The sequence below is a fragment of the Grampus griseus genome, assembly GCF_964374135.1.
Source record: "Grampus griseus genome assembly, chromosome: 3".
In the NCBI taxonomy this organism is placed as follows: Eukaryota; Metazoa; Chordata; class Mammalia; order Artiodactyla; family Delphinidae; genus Grampus; species Grampus griseus.
Window position 1 is genome coordinate 13,645,791 of NC_139019.1, and position 19,706 is coordinate 13,665,496.

At 39.5% G+C, this 19,706-nt stretch overlaps 1 protein-coding gene across 1 annotated transcript in view; it reads right to left on the reverse strand.

The window, feature by feature from the left end:
• MARCHF11 (membrane associated ring-CH-type finger 11) overlaps positions 1 to 19,506 on the reverse strand; it is a gene marked incomplete at its 3' end in the record, with an annotated part of 118,584 nt that extends 99,078 nt beyond the window's left edge. Inside the window, exons 1-2 of the mRNA XM_082650609.1 lie at positions 18,964 to 19,506; positions 17,652 to 17,807 (exon numbers count right to left, since the gene is read on the reverse strand). Of these exons, the coding sequence (XP_082506735.1) occupies positions 17,652 to 17,807; positions 18,964 to 19,479 (672 nt within the window). The 5' untranslated portion in view covers positions 19,480 to 19,506. The remainder of the gene's footprint in view (positions 1 to 17,651; positions 17,808 to 18,963) is intronic.
• Positions 19,507 to 19,706: the final 200 nt, after the last annotated feature.

The window sequence follows — 19,706 nt, forward strand, 5'->3', positions numbered from 1 at the left end:
TAATAATTTAGTTTACTAGTAATTAATAATTGATGATTTCCAGTGTTGCTGAAGATACAGAAAATGGCCACTGTCTCACGCTGCTGACGGAGAGTCATATTAATACAGTGCTGATGGTGGTCAATTTGCAAGTGTCTTTCAAAAGTTTAACGGCACGTACTTCATAACCCAGCATTTCCACATCTGGCTCAATCCTACCGTAATGTTCCCAACATGTGTGTAGGGTTAACTGCAGCATTTTTATAACAGTGAAAAATTATAAACTACCTAAGTGTCCCTCAACAGGAAAACTGTTAAATAAACTGTTAGATTCATTCTGAAGAATATAATTAATGCATTAGTTAAAAAAATAATAGTCATGTGTGATGACATACTATCAAGTAAAAGAAACTAAAGAATAAGGCACGAAGTGAGGGAAAAGTACTATAAATACACAAACATATATGTATATACGTGTAAATGCATTCTTCAAAAAGTACTAGAAGGCTACAGACCAATGTTTTAACAGTGATTACCTGGATTGAGGTGGGGCCTTGGGGGTAAAAAAAGAGAGGAATTATCCATTTTACTGGTCTCTGTATTATCTGAATTACTAAAATTTTAACATACTTTTTATTATGTTTTCCTGAGTTACTTGTGTAGTTAAAAACAGTTCAGTAAATTATTAAATTTACCCCAAATCTCACAGTGATATGTGGTGACTCATAAACTAGGATTCAGGCTCCTTAACAGGTCGGAAAGTGTTTTTCCATTTTCCCAAAATGATTTAAACTTTTCTGAACGCCAGAGAGTTTGATTGATCCTGTACATGCGGGCACAACTTATACTGAAGCACCTCCAAGTGAGACACATTTTTCTACACGCTCGTTCTTACAGCATTTGTGAGAATTAAGTCAGGCAATGCCTCTTAAGCACACAAGAGCTCAATAAATGGCAGTTATTATTATTATCAGTTAGAATCTCTATAAGCAGTCCTTGTAGTGCGACACAAACTTTACAATAAATGTGCTTATTTTCTGAGCTCATCAAAGGCTCAGCCACAGTCAGCCTGAGAAAGCGTGTACAAGGGGAGATGCCCAAACATACCCTACATCCTCCTACACCAGATCGCTCTCAACCACACTTAAGAAACACTTTCAGTCCTGGAAATGATGTATTGGGATTTGCTTAAAGTAAACGCTTGTCTGATCTACATCACTTTACACTGTTGCTTGCCATGCAATCAAGTTAGTTTTAATCCATAAATATCTCTAAGTATACAAAGCAATATAATTTTTGTACTGAGTTCTGAATGGATTTACTAGATCCTTAAAAGATAATAATCGTATAATTTAATCATTGTAAAGTCACTTTGCTGGCACTGTTTGGTTTTGATCAGACATGTAGAAGAAATTCCATTATCAGACTCTGATACCACATGAGAAATGAGCTCGCTTCTAAAGTGCTGGCCAAATTCTGACTCACAATTGATAAGGAGTTCTGTGTTACTTTTTAGATCATAGAACTGTCATCCATATATAATTAGCACCTTATCTGAAGTATAGTTTGCCTTCAAACTATAAACTAAAACTGCCTTCAACGATGGCCAATATTCTCCTAGTTCTTTATGGAAATACTAGTCTTATGTCAATGCGGAGCTGCTGGGAAATGGTTAAAGGAATATGTTTTAATACAGAACGTGTAATGCAGATACATTATTGATGTAAGAATTTCTCTCCTTACTCTCAATGAAACTTCATGCTATTTCATTGAAAACTGTCCCAATTTGCTATCAACCCTTTGCTGCAATAGCACCATAAAATGAATACGCTCTGTATTTTGCTAAAGACTTAACTGCTGAAAACATGTTATTGTTCTCATGAAATAATTTTAATGTACTTGTGTTTATTTCATTTAGCACCTATGGTCTGCTACTCAGACAAAAAGGCATTTACTAAGTAACATAAGTCATTTTTCTCACCCTATGAAAATCTGAGGAAGAACATTTTTCTAGCTGTCCAAACTAAAACATACACGATCAAGATATTCAGCTACAAATTAACCACGCTAATTTATGCAATCATTATCATGTTTAGCTTTTTAAATCTTCTCTGAAATCTATGCTGGCCTCAAAATACTTTCCAATTTTTAATAAGGCAAGAGTATCTTTATGTAAAAGGCAGTGTACTTCTTTTATATATTTATCTGTTCACTTAAAGTCCCCCCCCCACCTTATCCCTATTTAAAACATATTTAATGAATGTTATGCTCCCATAGTCATCTATCAGAAGCCTCATATACCTACAGGCCCCCACCCGGCCTGTGATGCTGGAAACCACAGTGTTGAAATGGTTTTCCCCGACAGAGCATAACATCCTTTCCACCTTTTACCATGCTTTCCTGTCCTTCTTAATAAATGAGTTACTCAGCCAAAAAGGCAGGGACAGTGTTACTAACCAAGTTCTTTGAGCTAGTTATGTATTGTTCATTTTCAGTAACTAATAGGTCATCTTTTCCAAGCATTGAACTAAGAGTAACTGTGGCCTCATTGCTCTGGAAAGGATAGTCACATACTTCCAGACAAATAACCTGTTTGTCTAATACCCACTATTAATGTTCTTGAAATGTTTTGTACCTCCAAAATAAAAATATAGTTCCCATTTAGAAAAAGAAAATTCTATCTTTCCTTTTTCCTTCCTCTATTGCTTTTTTTTTATTCCAGTTATTTCCAGGGTACAAAGCCTTTCCTGGGGACTCAAAACCAGACAGAAACACTCACTCTTCATGGTCCGTCCCCCGAGTGACGAACCTCAGGAGATGGCCGGGACCGCTTAATTAAGGTTCCTCTGGTTGTTAGCTAAGAACTTAACCCTCTTGGAAAAAATTTTCTCCCTCAAGCAAGATGACCTGCCATTAGTAAAAACAATCAGCAGTAATTAAAAACCTCATTTTCACACATAGTTCCTAAGTTTTACATCATGAAAATTGCTTCTCATCTAATACTCTTTAAAAATGTTGCCCTGAGCAAAATAAAAGGCCCTCTTTGAAAAAGACTAAAGCTGAACAAAAGAAGCTGAAATATAATCAGTTTCTCTTTCAAATAATGAAACTGCCCCAATATTTGGTCAACAGTTTTTCTTAAATACATGAATCCAAATAAGGGATATTCTTTTCGTCTTATTTCAAAAATATCTAAAATACTTGATCATCAATATGTTACAAATACTTTGGCAGAGACGCTAGATGTCGTAATTATCTTCTGTTTAAACTTGTTGTACCCAAATATTCAACGGGCAATCAAAATGTGAATGTACTCCCTAAAATAACTTTAAATGGATTTAACATTCTGCTTGAGTTCACATGATTTATATTCTTAAACTATTTAATAAGTAGTTATTCCAAAATCTCTGAACAGACTAAAGTTTAAAACCCCAAACTTGCAAAGTGGAATTAAAAAAACAGACAATGTTTGATATAATCAAAATCTAATCAAATTGGGGGGTGGGGGGAAGTGCCTTTTCTGAAACAAATTAGGTAAATAATAACAGATGTCAAAGCCTTTTAAGTAAATGGAACCTAGGCCAAATTTATTTTCAAACGAGATGGAAAAATATATATATAAATATCTCTAACCTAATGGAATTCTGGGCACCATGGGTCAAATTTCGAGAACATGACTGTAGTTATCAGGAGACACTAGAGGGCAGAGTTGCCCAGAGAAGCTCTTCTGACATCTAATTAGCAAAAGGGATACCAATAATCAGATGCTTGCTCTTTATATAAACCCTCAAGGTACTGACTTATCTTGAAAGGTTTTAGACTTTTAACAGATGATCTAAACTAGTCCAGTACAATCAAACAAACAAAGGAAACCCACACTAGGGCTCCATGGAGAATACTTGTCCTAAGAATGATCTATCTTCCTTCCTGTACATGTTCATGACTATAACATCTCACTCCCCATGAAACAACCATCACTTTTCTCCTGAATAAAAGATCTTACTAACCCACTTATGCTCATGCCTTCAAAAGCTAGGGGCTTTAAGTTTCAGATGACATTTCCCATCAAATCTGGGGAACGGATTATTCCAAGTACCATAAGCTCAAACAAAATTTGTTTCCATATTATTAAAAGTTTTCTGAAGAGGAGGAAGAAGTGTTCAACCTTCAGAACTCCTTTGTGTTCATTCTCTGTCAATGACAGAGATTCAACAAAGATGGGCTGCCCGGCATTCCACTGCACTGATTAATGGAAGCCATTTATGTCAAGTGGATTTTGGAAGCCCAAATATCAATTTCTGTAGCTCTAAGAGCAACATAAAAAGTCATTTCCCCTCTTTCAGCCACTGCATGACTTTCACAGTGACCAAGTCATGTACAAGCCACATCAATAGCTCCTAATTATAGTAACTTGAAAATTAAAGCCTCACACATTCATTCTCCAAAGAGCCAAGTTTCCTCGATGGCATTCCATGAGGTGATGGAGCTTCTCTTCAAAACAATCCATCTCAGAAAATGTGTGTTTTTCAACAGAAATAAAATGTATTTGTCCTAGAAGAGTGTTTTATTATCACTGTATTTATAAAATATACTCATAAAAATCAGTATTTAAAATAGTTATAATTCAAATAGGCTAAATTTCTCATATGTTTCTCATATGTGATGATGGCTTTTAAGATCCTAACCCCTTGATAATTCTGTAGCTTGAACAGTGAATGTGACAACATAAACATATATTTTAAATAACTCAGGAAGAGCAAATTGAGCATTTGTGATTCTTAGAATCTAGAATACATTTTTCACTATTTCTCACTACTCTTTTTCTCTTAATACCTGTCTGATCGTACCCTTTTTTCCTGGCTTTTAAAACCAATGTCTTGAATATTCATCATAATATCCAACATATACATACAACGGATCAAGGAAATTGGGCCCCTGTTGAGGCATTTAATATATTGATGCAAATTATAAAACTATAGGCTGTAAAATATTGACCTCTCCAGTCCACTCGTGGAAAACTAAAACTCAGAATGAAATGTACTTCAGCAGGAAAACTAATCATGGTAAACATTCACTAGTATATCTTATTTCTAGAAAGCCATAGATGAAGAATTTCTGTCAATCAACATCAAAGATGGCCTTCCCTAACCACTTCATCTAAAATTTTAACCACCCCTCTCAACATTTCATATCCCCCTTCTTTGCCCAGTGTTTTTCCCTTAGCACTTACCATTAATTAATTTACGAATTCTTTTACTTGGAATTTTTACTTGTATATTATCAGTCTCCCTCTCTGGAATGTATGCCCTCTGAGGGCAGGGATTTTATTTCTTTTGTTTATTCTTTTTTTCATCTCCAGTCCCTAGAACAGTGCCTGGCACCTAGTAAAGTAATTAATAAATATTTGCTGGATTATTAAATGGATGAATAAATAAATGAATAAACAACAAATCCAAAACCTGGCAGAACTGTACGTGTTCCAACAGAATAACAGATCCTTCTAAATTGATAATTGCACAAAAAAAGCAATCTCAACAACATTCGTTGACTTTCGTAAGGCTCTATTTCAGGAATAACTATATACAGGTCCAAATAACCCAACTATATGCTGTCTGCAAGAGACACACTAGAGATTCAAAAACCAAATAGGTTGAAAGTAAAAGAATGAAAAAGATACATCACAAAACAGTAACCAAAAGAGAGCTGGAGTGGCTATACCAATATCTTAAAGATAAAAATTGTTACTAGAGACCAAGGCCATTTTCTCATGATAAAAAAGTCGATCTGTCAAGAAGATTTAACACTTACAAATGTATTTGCCCTTAATAACAGAGCCCCAAGATATATAAAGCAAAAACTGACAGAATTGAAGAGAGAAAAAGACAATTCAACAATGACATTTAGAGACTTCAATACCCCACTTTCAACTAGACAAAAGATCAACAAGGAAATAAAAGACATGAACAACACTAAAAACTAACTACACCAAGCAGAACTTCATAGAACACACCACTCAACAACAGCAGAATACGCACTCTTCTTAAGAGCACATGGAACAATTCTACAAGATAGACCATATGTTAGATCAAAATCCCTTACCCAAAACACTTTGGGCCATATGTGTTTCAGAATTCCAAATTGTCCAGATTTTGAAAATATGATATGGTACATTTTTATTATATTATGTAATATCCCACATGCTCAGCAGGATCTAGGTCAACATCCTGTAACCAATCACAATATTTCTATGGCACAATATATGAAAGTTGACACTACCTGAGATAAAGACTATAAATAGCTTCAACTCAGTTCAGGTGTTTTGTCACAAAATAAATTACAAAAAATTTTTTTAACTCTTGCTTCTACTTTCAAAGCATTTTTCAAATGGATCCACTCTTCTTCATCTCTGCTGCCATCATCCTAATATGAGCGCCCCTGTTATGTCCTTCCCAGCCATCGGGGAGCATTCTAACAGCACCCCTGCTCTCAGCCCAGGCTCCTTCCAACCCAGTCTTTACAAGGTAACCAAAGGCATTTGTTACTTTTATTATATTGCTCCTCTGCCTGAGACTCTACAGTGATGTCCCATTGCTCCTAGAGTGAAACACGCCTCCCTCACGATGGCCTCCGTGGTAAGGTGCATCCCCGCTTCCCCAAGGTCTCCTACTCCTACTCACTCGTGGACTTCTTCTTACTCCCTTCAACGCAACGAGCTCTTTCCTACTTAGTCTTTAGTCTAGCCGCTTCCCCTTCCAGAATGCTCTTCAAAGAGTTTTTTCAGAGGGGAATCATCACCAGTCTTTAGATCTAAGCTCGGATGTCACCTCTTCAAAGACTTTCCCTACCCCTTCTATCTAAATACACTTAGCCTTCCCCATACCTTTAAAACAAACAAACAAACAAAACACGGGGGACTTCCCTGGCGGTCCAGTGGTTAAGACTGCAGTGCTTCCACTGCAGGGGGTGCAGGTCGGATCACTGGTCAGGGAACTAAGATCCCACATGCCGCACAGCGCGTACAAAAAATAAAATTTTTTTTTTTAATTTTTAAGAAACTGAATTTTAAAGTTGCTTTAGATGTACATAAAAGTTGCAAAGATAGTACAAAGAGTTCCCATATATGCTGCACACAGTTTCCTCTACTGTCAACCTTTTACATTGCTAAGGTACATTTATTTACAACTTAGTAAACCAACCCTGGTACGTTACTATAATATTAACTAAGCTCCACACTTTACTAAGATTTCACTAGTTCTTCCCTAATGTCCTTTTTCTGTTCTAGGACTCCATCCAGGACACCACATGACATTTAGTCATCATGTCTCCTTAGCTTTCTCTGCTCTGTGACAGTTTGTCAAACTTTCCTTGTTTTTTCTTCACAGTGTTGAAGAGTACCGGTCAGGTATTTTGCAGACTGTCCCCCAACTTGGTTTGACCTGCTCTTTTTCTCATGGTTAAACTAGGGCTATGGAGTTTTAGGGGGAAGACCACAGAGATAAAGTAGTCTCATTACATCATACCAAAGGCATACAGTATCAACATGACATCACCGATAATGTTAAACTTGGCCACCGGGCTTAGGTAGCATTTGCCAGGCTTCTCCACTGTAAAGTTACTCCCTCTCCCCACTTTCCACTCTGTAACCAATCTACTCTTTGGAAACAAGTCATCAAGTACAGCCCACACTCAAGGGCCAGGGGGAGTTGAGGTCCACCTCCTGGAGGGGACAGTATATAAATAAATAATTTGGAATTCTTCTGTAAGGGAGATTGTCTATTTCCCCCATTTACTGATTCATTCAGTCATTGATTTATAACAATATGCACTCATAGATGTTCATATTAGAGTTTAGGTTATAACCCAAAACTACATTATTTGTTTCATTGCTCAAATCACTCCTGGTTTAGCTACTGGGGGCTCTTTCAAGTTGGCTCTTATGTTCCTTTGCTATGCCTCATCCTTTTGTCTTTTTGAGCACTCCACCTTCTGGAGCAAGATACTCCAGTCTCACCTTGTGTAAGAATAGCACCTTGTATGAGACTGGTTCCTTTTATTGGAGAATGGTTTTGGAAACCAAGATCTGGTGCTAGGTAAACTTATTGTTACTGGGGTGTTACTATTAGGCCTTCTCAATAGACAGAGCTAGGAAATGTATGTGTGTATACTAACCCAGGCACAAGCACAGGTCTAAAAATATTTCCATATGTAACCATTTGTATCTGTATTAAGCAAAACATGAGTTTATACTGATGTTCCCACCCCTAATCCAGTATCACATGATTCGTTGTAGGATTCCATTTTTTTAATCACTCAGATTCTTTTCCACCGGAATTATTAACATAATCTAAAATTACCTAGTTTGTTTACTTACTGTTTGTCCCTTATCATCAAGAATTTAAATTTTAACAAATTCTGGAGCTCTAGAACCTAGAACAGTGCCTGCAACATGGTAGTGGTTTATTGATCAGTGAAAAAATAATCGATAAAGAAGTACTGATTATTTGATTTATAGTAGGAGAAAAAAGATGAAATATTTTGAGGCTACCCCTTGATATGAGTAAGATCATCTTCTAAACGAAAAATAAACACATATTCATCCAACGCTATGCCCTGTTATATTAATAATCTCCACGCATTCACCATCACTTGGCATTGGAATTTCCCCCACAAGCAATTCAAGGAATGCTTGACAATTTTCCCCTGGAGTTTACTGTAGTAGAGCTTAATCATGTCCAAAATGAAAGTAATGTATTTCTTCCTCAGATTTCCTCCTATGTAACATATACTATCTTCAGTCTTAGTAGGGTGTAGGTCAGAGAGAAGAGGCAGACAGGGGGTAGAGAGATTCCTCACCCATCCTTACACGTTTCACTAAACTACCCAAGGAGGTTTCAGTGTCTTTCCCCCCATAGTCTAAGGACCATGTGTCACTCAAAGCTACAGTTAGTTGTAATTTTGTTGGCTTAGCATTTTCCTACTTCTTTCTACTACTTCTCAAATTGCCGAAAAGTCTTGTCTAGATCTGAAAATGCCTTTCATAGAAGCTACTGTGGTATGAAAGGTAAAGAAAGACAGTTCGGGAGGGGATTGAAAGGGATTTTTCATTCAAGATTTTCTTTAACCTTCCAGGTTTGCACTTGGGCATGCTTGTTGGTCCTAGAGAACACAATGTGGGCAAGGGCTGTCACCCCTGTTCACTGTGTCTTTCTCTCCAAAGAACTGGAGGTTCCCCCGGAAACCTCCCATCTACTTGCTCCCACTAAAAAGATACGGGTATGTCAAGAAAAGAAAGAAAGAGGTGGAAGGAGGGTAAGAGAAATACTGAATGCTCAATGTATGCCTGGCAAATCCTGTGCTCTTTACTACCCTACTCTCAAGATTGCAACTAATTTTACCAAAATTTGGTAAATTTTTTTTAATTTTCTTTATTTTTTTTCCTTTAAATTAATAGAGGGGGCACTTACATACATACTGATATTAAAATCTGCAAATGTAACACAGAAAAGAAGTTAATACTGGGGCGGGGGGAGAAAAGAGCAAAAGTCTTTCCCGTGGCTTCTGGAATATTCTTTCACAATAAGTAAAATCCCCTAATATTTGTGAGAGATGTTATCCTTCTTAAAATCTTTTTTTAAAAAAAAAAAACAAGCTGAACAAACCAAGGCAAGCCTGTATATATTTTTTGAAATAGTTCCTTGTTTATCTGAACTATTTTGTACCTCGGAGCCATGACACGTAAGTGTCAGCGCACAACTGCACGTCCATATATAACAAAGGAGTGCCCAGAGGGTTCCCGAAATAAGAGCTTGATGCTCCGTTCATATGAGGAGGGCCCCCTACGCCCAAATTAAGCCTTGGCCACTTGCACATAATTAGCATGCCAAAATGAGAAATGAAACCAAAAGACACACTAGGGCAATGGAACTCTGTTACCATGTTAAGGATACAGTGCCCAGGTGTCATCAGTCAAAATGAACTATGTCAAAGAGATGAAAACTGAAGAAAAAAAGCAGGTTTTCAGACAGCAGCTTTCAGAGCATATACACCTAAAGGAAGGACTGAATAAGAAATATCTCCCCAGTAAGTTCTCTTATCGACTTTACCTACACAGAAACGCTTCCAGGTTTTTGTCACATCTTCCCACGGGACTGCTCCCAGCCCACCTCTACTCATGTGGGACTTCATTTGGCTGAGTCATAAGAACAGCTGTTGAATTATGAGTTATGGGCACAGGCAAGAAGCTGTCGAATGTCCAAGGATACAGAAAGCACAAGCCACAAGTGCAGTTTTTCTTGGCCAAGTCCTCAGTGTCTGCCATCCATTTACTTGTAATTGTAGGTGATTATCTCGTCCCCTCCCTGCCACTCTGAAGGGTCGGAAGCACTCGAGCTGTGCCCTCAGGGTCATCCCATTCTACTCTTAGAAGGTCCAAAAATAGAAGGAAGCTGAGTTTCCTTTGTTCCAATCCTTTCAGCAAACATCAGTCACATCACAGCAAAGCCACGCGCCAAGACAAAGCAGGAAATGAGTAAGGGATAAAGAGTCTGTTCTCTTGCTGCCTTTCCCTGTGTTGGAGTATTGTACTCACCAGTGGAAACTCATTTTCGAAGTTATGTTGCAGCTGTACAAACTGCTCATTGAAAAAAAAAAAAATCCGTCACCTTGTTTTCAGCCCAGTGGCAGATTTCACATCAAAAATATTATACCCAGTAGACATTCCTAGCAGTTCATCTATATCTTCAATCATACAGTAAAATTTCCAACAAATTATTCAAATTCTCTGAACAAATGCTAGATGAAATCCTTCAACCAGTGACAACCTCAAGAAACCAAGTGTGTCACACATGGGTAATTTCACATTCACTGAGGCTTTTCTCATGACATTTTATTTTCTGAAAAGAGCAGATATGTCTCACTGGAAGCATTTTTTTTTTATTTTAGGTTTTTAAAAATAGATCCTGCTCTTAAGACTTCTTCCTGTGGTCTGAAGAACTGAACATATTTTCCCAGGCAGATTCAGAATAGAATTATCAGATCAATTTAAGAACAAGTTGAAAATTGACAGTAGATGGCTAATGGGTGAGCGGTAAATGCAACTTGTTTCCTTAAGTCATATTCTCACTGCAGAAATATGAACATGACCCCCATGATTCTCTCTACCTTTCTAAAACACTGACTCATGTATTCATTCACTCATTCATACCACAAATACTCACTGAATACCCACAAAGTGACCAAGAAAATGACTGTCAAGCTACATTGAGCTGTGTCACATAATCTTTTCCAAAATCTATCCCACTCAGATCTTCCTTTCTTCTACAGGCAGCTGAGTGGAGAGGCCAAGAGAGCAAAGAAAAGAAAGCCGTCGAAAGGAAAATACATTTAAAAAGAGCTATAAAGAAGGTAGAAAAGCAAACACATGTGGAGAAGAAAGTTCTGGAGAGTTATCACCATCGGGACCACATCAGCCCCAATCCTCTCTGCATAAAGGATAAAAGCAAACACCAGTCCACGATGCCCTAAATGGTCCCCATCGTTTTTTTTTTTTTTACTACCATCTCAGAACCATCTGGCTTTGAAACAAATTGTAAAATCACTGTACATATGGTCTATACAGTAAATAAGATGGCTAGAGTAGTAGACAAAGTATAATTTACATATTTTATTCACTAGAGGATCATTAATCTGTTCTAGTGAGTAAAATGCAGATTTGAGTGTTTTGAGAATTAGTAAGCAAATGAAACAAAAATCACCTCAAAGGCCAGAGAGTTGCCTCGTGATGTGTTCTTTGTTAATTCTGACGTTTTTAATTACCTATCAAATATGTCAGTACATGTATTTAAATATTACGTTTTAACATTGTTCCTTAGTTATTCAGGCATGGTAATAAAAAGCTTCCCCTCTGCTTGTCATTTGCTATCAAACCTATAAGAGCAACAGTTAGAGAAGTAAAAGTGGTGGCTTTACCACTTCAACCAGGCTGTATGTATGCAGACATTCTTAATCCATAAAATACAAACGCCTTGAAGTATTTCAACTGACAGCATGCAACACTGTCATGCGCTGACGTTTTCGCTGACGTTTTCTTAATACACTTTCAAAATCGCACGTCAATTTTCAATGAGGATTTGTCAGTCTCTTCTAGTGCATCAGCTATGTCATGAGAACAACTTAATCAGTTCTGAAGAAGGAAATACCCCTTTCATGACAGAGCCCTATTTAGGAAAATAATGATCAGAGGGCCCTCAAGAATTTCATTAAAGTTCTATAAACGCTTTACAAATAGGTTCAGAAGCTGCACCTTAGAACAGTAGCCAAGGTGAACCTACCTAGTGCCAACTTCCTCTCTAATTCAAAACTATCATGATGAACCCCATCATGATAAGAATATGGATAAAAATGAAAACTACCCTCCTTCCTAGGAGTCTCTCCAGTCATTCTCACTGCTGTAAGAAGACTTGCTGCTGACAGCCCATTTTAAGAGTTTAAAGGAAAAGCAGTAAGGGGAAGACTAATACAAAAGTTAAAGGCTGGTAAAGATGGCCAGGGCTCTACTATCCGCAAAGACAGGTGGCCCATCTGCAAGTCTCAATCCCTACTCCGCAAGTCCCTTGCCAGTCCTTTCCTCTGGTGCTCTGAGTAACAAAGGAGGAAAAAAAGCTGATGGACACCACGATTCGCTGTGACTGATGCTGGACTACCTGCCTGTGTCCTTTGCGATTTCCCCTTGCCCGGGATCTCTGGGGGTTCTTCAACCTCCTGCTTTACTCACATACACCCCAACCACCAGGGGCCTTTCCAAAGCATAAACACACACCGGTACCCAGTGACGCCGAAGAGCGCTGCCTTGTGCTTGGCCACATGCAAAAGCATCTCATAACTCCGCTTCTGAGCTGACTCCAATGAAGACCCATGGGGAGGGACGACTGGAGAGTAAATATGCTCCCATGTGCTGAGATCATTATAGCTCACTACATCTGAGTTTTCTTTTTTTTTTTTTTTTTTTGCGGTACGCGGGCCTCTCACTGTTGTGGCCTCTCCCGTTGCGGAGCACAGGCTCCGGACGCGCAGGCTCAGCGGCCATGGCTCACAGGCCCAGATGCTCCGCGGCACGTGGGATCTTCCCGGACCGGGACACGAACCCGTGTCCCCTGCATCGGCAGGCGGACTCTCAACCACTGCGCCACCAGGGAAGCCCTACATCTGATTTTTTAAATGCTGATTCCTTCTTTATTTACAATAACAAATTTGGTCAGAAACCAAGGTGGGCTCACCTAGAAAAAGCAGGGAGTAAATATCCAGAGATAAAGAATGATATGGAAAGAAGAGTCATTAACTTCATTTTGGTGACAAGAGATTGAAGGAGATAACGGGGACCTGTGAGCACTGCTGCTGTGAGCAAATGAAGGTCCCCATCTGCTAGCTGATTGAACAAGTAAAAATCATCAGCGCCAACACTAAAATGACACCTACTATTGTTAGCACTATTCTAAGCACTCCATAGGTATGTATGTATTTCATCCTCAAAATACGTATAAAACAGGCGCCATTATTATCTTTTAAAGATGAGTGAACTGAGGCACAAATAGTTAAGTAACTCGTCCACGGTAACACAGCTATTGCCTTCCGTGAACGCTCTATTTTCCTATGTTTAGGCATTATAGTCCATCCCTTACAAAAAGTTTAAAGTTTCCCGTACAACACTTCATCTAGTAAATGTCATCTCTTCAAACATCTCTATTTCTCGAAAAAGTACTGAAAGCATTCATAACCCTAAATATACTCGCTTAATTAGTTTAAAATATCACCATCTCAAAATAAATTTGATCTTATAGGTTCTTAGATTGCACTTATTTTATACCATACTGTGAGATTCAAAACAGAATTAGCTTTTACTCTTAAAATATCATTAATGCATCATCTTGAATATGGTAATCGATAAAAGAGATTCTGCAAGGAGGTAGGAACATAAATGCATGTTAATTATTTCTAATGTCTTAATTAACTCCTACTGCTAATGATACAGTAATTAAGGTTTAAATATATTGTAGAGGATACATCAGTTTTCTATTGGGTCGTGTTTAAGCATTCAACATGATTAAACAGATTAATCATCACTAAAATCTCACAAAATGGGGAGATTTAGACCCAAATTCTCATTGAGATTAGAATTCTGTGTCTAAAACTAAGGTTTTAGACACAGTGCAACATGGTTTCCTCACACACACCTGCTTCCTGGTTAGCTCTTCTTCTCCTTCTCTGTCCCCATGTCCCTCTGAGCACCCAGAGGTACGTCATGGCAATAATCACTTCTGAAAGTGGTTTAGTATATGCATCAAGCACCACTGATGAAGTCAAACTCCCATACATTTTTTTAACCTTCTTGATTTCTGAGCCCTGGGAGGGAAGTGATGGTGATGCCTGTTGACTGACCTGGACCTGATGAGGACCAAATGTAAAGACCAGAGTAGGTAGAGAGTGCCATTTTAGAAGCTATCTCCTATTGTGGATTAAAGAGGTCCACTCCCTTTAAAGAAGGGCAGACTCCAGCGGTGGAGTCTATTTTTCCTTCTCTTTAATCTGGTTGATCCTGTGACTTGCTTCAATCAAGGGAGTGCAGCAGACATAAAGGCATGTCACTTCCAAGGCTGGGCCTTAAGAGATCTGCAACTTCCTCTTTTATGCTCCTGGAACCCAATCATCACGGTTGTGAGCCATCCAAATCACATGGAAAGAGAAGTGAGTAACCAGCTGACAGCCCCAACTGAGCTTCCAACCAACAGCCAGCACAAACAGCAAGTCAAATGAGTGAGCCACCTTGCATGTTCCCATCCAGTCAAAACTCTGAATGATGCCGCATGTGGACAGCAACCTCCCAATTGATCTCAGTCAACCCGCAGACTCTTAAGAGATAATACATGATGGTTGTTGTTTAAACCACTAAGTATATGAGGTAGTTTGACTATACAGCAATAGATAGTCAAAGCCTTTCCAGACCCTCAAAGAGACTCAGGCTGAAACCAGTTCCTGCTTGACTTAGCATAACACAGGATTAGTCGTGGTGGACCCAGACACATCAGGATGGCTAGAAGGAAGTTGAAAAGAACACTTTCCAGTGGGGGCACAGTGGCTAAGACCATGAACCTCGGAGCCAGACTGTTTGAATCCTGGCTTTGCCTTTTACTAGCTATGCACCTAGTAGAGGTTATTTAACTATTCTGTGCCTCAGTTTGCCTCCATATAAAATAGAGATAATAATATTCTCTACCTCATAGGTTTATTTTGAAGACTAAATATCAGTATCACTATGTGTAAAGCACTTAGAACAGTGCCTGGCACAAAGTAAGTGTTCGGTAAATGTTTATTATTCTCTTGAACGTCCAAGGAACCACCCACTCACAGCTCTGGGAGGGCTCTATACTTAGAACAAAGGGATATGGAAAGTGAAGGGGAGGGTCATAACATGGTTCCTGTTTGATCCTGTGCCATGAGGAAACGGATCTCTGCCATGCCATAAAAGCACGAATATGATAAATGCTAAATCTGATTAGCCTCACACCAGCAAGGGAGAAACCCAAAAATCAGAGTAAATGCTCAGTTTCTGGGTCATCAGTAATAGAAATGTCAGACAATCAGTCACATTTTATCTGAGAATAAACTACTCCTAGGTATAATAATCCACACTTTGGATTTTATAACTGATTTCTGTTCATTAAGTGTCCTGAGCTTTATAAACGTATAATGCAGTCCTGGTAAGTTATGTTCTCAGGCATGATCTGAACTACCATCATCATACTCATATCAGTTTTGTTTCTAAATATTATTTTGCAGTTCACTGCAACAAACAGATCAGGCTACCGATTACAGCAGTTTTTGCATATGTCATAATAAAATTAATCTTAAATGTATTAGTAATACCAGGTTAGTTTTTGGCTTTTGGTTGCTTTTTGTTTTCTTTTGATTTTTTGGTCATATCATATACACACTTCGGGAACTGTTTTTGTTAAAATGATTATTGATTTTTTTAAATGAAGCAAAATACAGTAATAACTCATTTTGCTATAGGATTAGAATTAGTAACTAGTATTTTTTGCCCCAACCCTTTGTCTCTTCTCTATTTTAAAATTATATCAAGGACCTATTTATATTTACTTCAGAAGTAACCAGCCCAAGTGAATTAATATATTGTGGCCATAAGTTAAAGTTTTTGAAATATTTAGCAATCTTGAACATCTGACCATAGCACTTCTCATGGGACTTTTCACTGGAGCCTCAAAGCTCTCCATTTCTCATCTCCACATACTCTATTCATAAAATTATTGCAGATTCAATTATACTACTCATATTCTGGTATTTGGACATGTCTCCCTCTGTTTTTCAAGAGAACTATGATGGATCAATAAATTGATACCAAGTAGTTCAATCAATTAGCAGTTCTGAGAAAATATGTCAGGTTTGTGCCTATCTTCACCATGATAACATCATTCATCCACATTAGTTATTCATCTTCTTTCCAAATTATTTATAAGCCTGAGATCAGCTTGAGAAAATTCATACTTTCATTTCATACCTGCTAGTCATGCCTTAAATGGTGACTATCAGAGATGCAAATTAATTGCAACTATATGAAGGATGCACAAACTAAAAACTATGAAATTTAAATTATTAATTCAGCATCCAGATTCCTTCTGCAATCACTAACAATTTCACCTGTTTTATTGCTCAATGCAAACTAAATTTGGTAATTTAAATAGAAATAGAGAACACTAGACCTTATCACTGTTTCCCTCCTAACTTTAAGTCCCTCTTCCTTTTCCTTCCATTATCTCCTTCATCTCTGTGTTTTGAACCTACTCTTTTATGTCTGCTGAACTTCAGTCCCATGTCATTGTCAGATCTCATCAACTACACACTATTCTGCTTTAATCTAAGATATCATTCTTAATATTATTTTACATCCCACCAGTCTATTCCAAGAACCTGAATCCGTTCCACTATACCAAAAAAAACCAAAAGCCTATTTTTCCATGGGCTTTTGTCGGGTTATGGGCATTATGTTATTATGTGATTATGCACTAAAAGTTTTAAGAATATATACAATTTCGGTAGTATTATTGAGAGTAACTGTTGGGAATACTTCTGCATCCACTATGTAGCTGAACAGAGCAATGAATGAAAGTAGGCAAAATGTAACTGTGAAAAAAACTCATATGAAAAAGAAAGCTTGGTTAAGTAAAAAGACTGTTCAGATTAGAACTAATAGGTTCAACCAAAGTTTTCAGACTAGTAAAGTTTTGCTTTACGTGCATCTATTTTCTGTAAATGGAGCCCGTTTAGAGTTTCAATGCTTAAATTAACAAAATAATTTGTGTAACGTTTCTAATGAATAAAATTGAGTTAATTGAGTGTAAGACATTTGTACCAACTTGCCCTTTTAGAAACAAGGATGGGTATAATTTCATCAATAAACAACAAATAAAGGAGAACATTTGAATAAAAATGGCTTTTGAGTTTCTCAGATAAAAATGTCACAGATTTCTCAAAGCACATCTCTACAAATTCTAAATCTTGGTTTTAGTGTGATTTGCATAAAATGTCTTAAGTAGCATATGCAAATATTCTCATGTCTAGCAACATTATTTCAGGGGGAAAAAAATGTCACAAATGTCTACCTGGCAAGGTTGCTTCATTTTAATGGCTATGACATGGTATCTGTAACAGCAGAGTTCACAGGTCCAGGAACCCCTCTCACTGATCCACTTCAGCAAGCAAAGCTGATGTGTATACCGAACGGACCCGTCACATCGGCAGGGGTTTAACAGCTCCCCCTGGAAAGAAAACAACTCAGTATGAATATATATTGTGTCTCTATTTTAAAAAGCCAACAGTTGCTTTCTTTTCTTTCAAAGCCATTTACCCAGAAGGATACAAGCATCAAACTCTATCCTAGAAAATGAAATTAAATGTTCATACCTCTGGTGGGAATGCAACTAAAGTCTTAAAACTATTTCAAAGATATTACTTAGAGTTATGACATAAATGTTCTACCAACATACGAAATATCTGCAGGATACAGCTCCCAATACCCTAGGGGAAAAGCTGTACTATTAAATCTCTTTAATAACTTTTAAGTGGACGGTCAGATGCAATTCCTCTGCAGTTATTCTTAATCATTGCTAAAGAAGAAATGCATGCCATCCCAGAAAGTAGCTTGCAATAGCATTATGCTTTTATTTTTTCTAACTGTGGCATCATAAATATTGACTTAGGGGACTATATTCCTGAAAGCCTTCATATTCTTATGCAATTTCCTTACTTTGAAAAATATTAAACCTAATGTTTTCTCAGACCACACATTTTGTAAGAGAGATGTATTATCCCTGTTGTCTTCGTGATTACTCGCATGTAAGTTTGCATGCACCTCTAATGGAGTTTATAATTTTAGAATTGTGTTTCTTTCTTTCACAAGGTCAAAGTAGTTTGAGTAGTTCTCTTATGAAAACTCTAACATGCTTTTCACCTCAGTGATATTGAGTCACCAAAATGGGCAATAAGGAAAGACCCTGCCCTTTTTGGTTTTGACATGACTCACCCCCTGTTTGTCCTCTAAGACTATCTGCCTCACGATACACCTGTAGAAAAGGAATACAGGTTTGTCTCTATGTATAAACCAGACCCATCAAGGAATTCACACGAGATACTTATGGCATTAACACTAAAACACCTGAGGAATGTGTAACTGCAAAACCAGGTAGAAAAAATCAAGTGTAGCCCAAAGCAAACACTATTCGCCACCGGAACAATTGTATCTGCTTTCACAGGAAAGGAAAAGGGAACGCGCAGGAGCCGCCAGGCAACCGCTCAGCCCAGGAACCCAGAGGCGGGCGCTGTCCGTGGTGCTGACAGGGCGCCGTCGAGAGCGGGAGTCAGCCCAGCCCTGCCGGACCCCACAGCAAGCTGCGCCCGGGGCCCGCCGGGCCTTACCTGCTCGGCGCCCTGGAAGCAGATCTTGCAGATGGGCTGGTGGTGCTGGTGCTGGTGCCCGGAGCGCCGGTCGCCGCCGCCGCTGCTGCTGCTGCGGCTGCTGCATACCGAGCGCGTCTCGGGCCGGTCGCTGGAGCCCCGCCGCTCTCCCTCCCCACCCGCGCGGACCTCCGGCTCCCCGGGGCCCTCCTTCCCCGCCGCCGCCTCCGGGACCGTCGTCTCCGGAAGGCGCCTCGGACCTGCCCCGGAGTCGCCTGCCGCGGCCACCTCCTGCCCTGCCGGCGGCAGCTCCTCCGCGCCGCTGCGCCGCGGGACCACCTCCGCTGGCGACTCGTCTGGCCCCGCGGGGCGCTCGGGGGACGCGGGCGGCGCGGGCAGCGGTGGCAGGTAGCGCGGGGGCGCGGGGACCGAGGCTGGCTCTCCTGGCGACGGCGGCGGAGGCGACGGGGGCGGCTCGGCGTCCCCGCTCTCCTCCCCGCGGCGCCGACTGCCGCTGGGGCCGCCCTCAAAGCTCATGGTGGTGGGGCCACCGCCGCCGCCCTCCTGCCAGCCCGGCTAGCGCCCCCGGCTCGGGCTGCAGGCGAAGGGAGAAAGGAGGGGGGAGGAAGAAAGGAGGGAGGAAAGCGGGGCGGGAGGAGGGTGGGGACGGAGCCTGGGGCGCCAGGGGCCGAGGGGCGGGACGGGGAGGGGACGCAGAGGGCCCGGCTGCGACGACGGCGGCTGCTCCGCGGAACCGCGGGCTC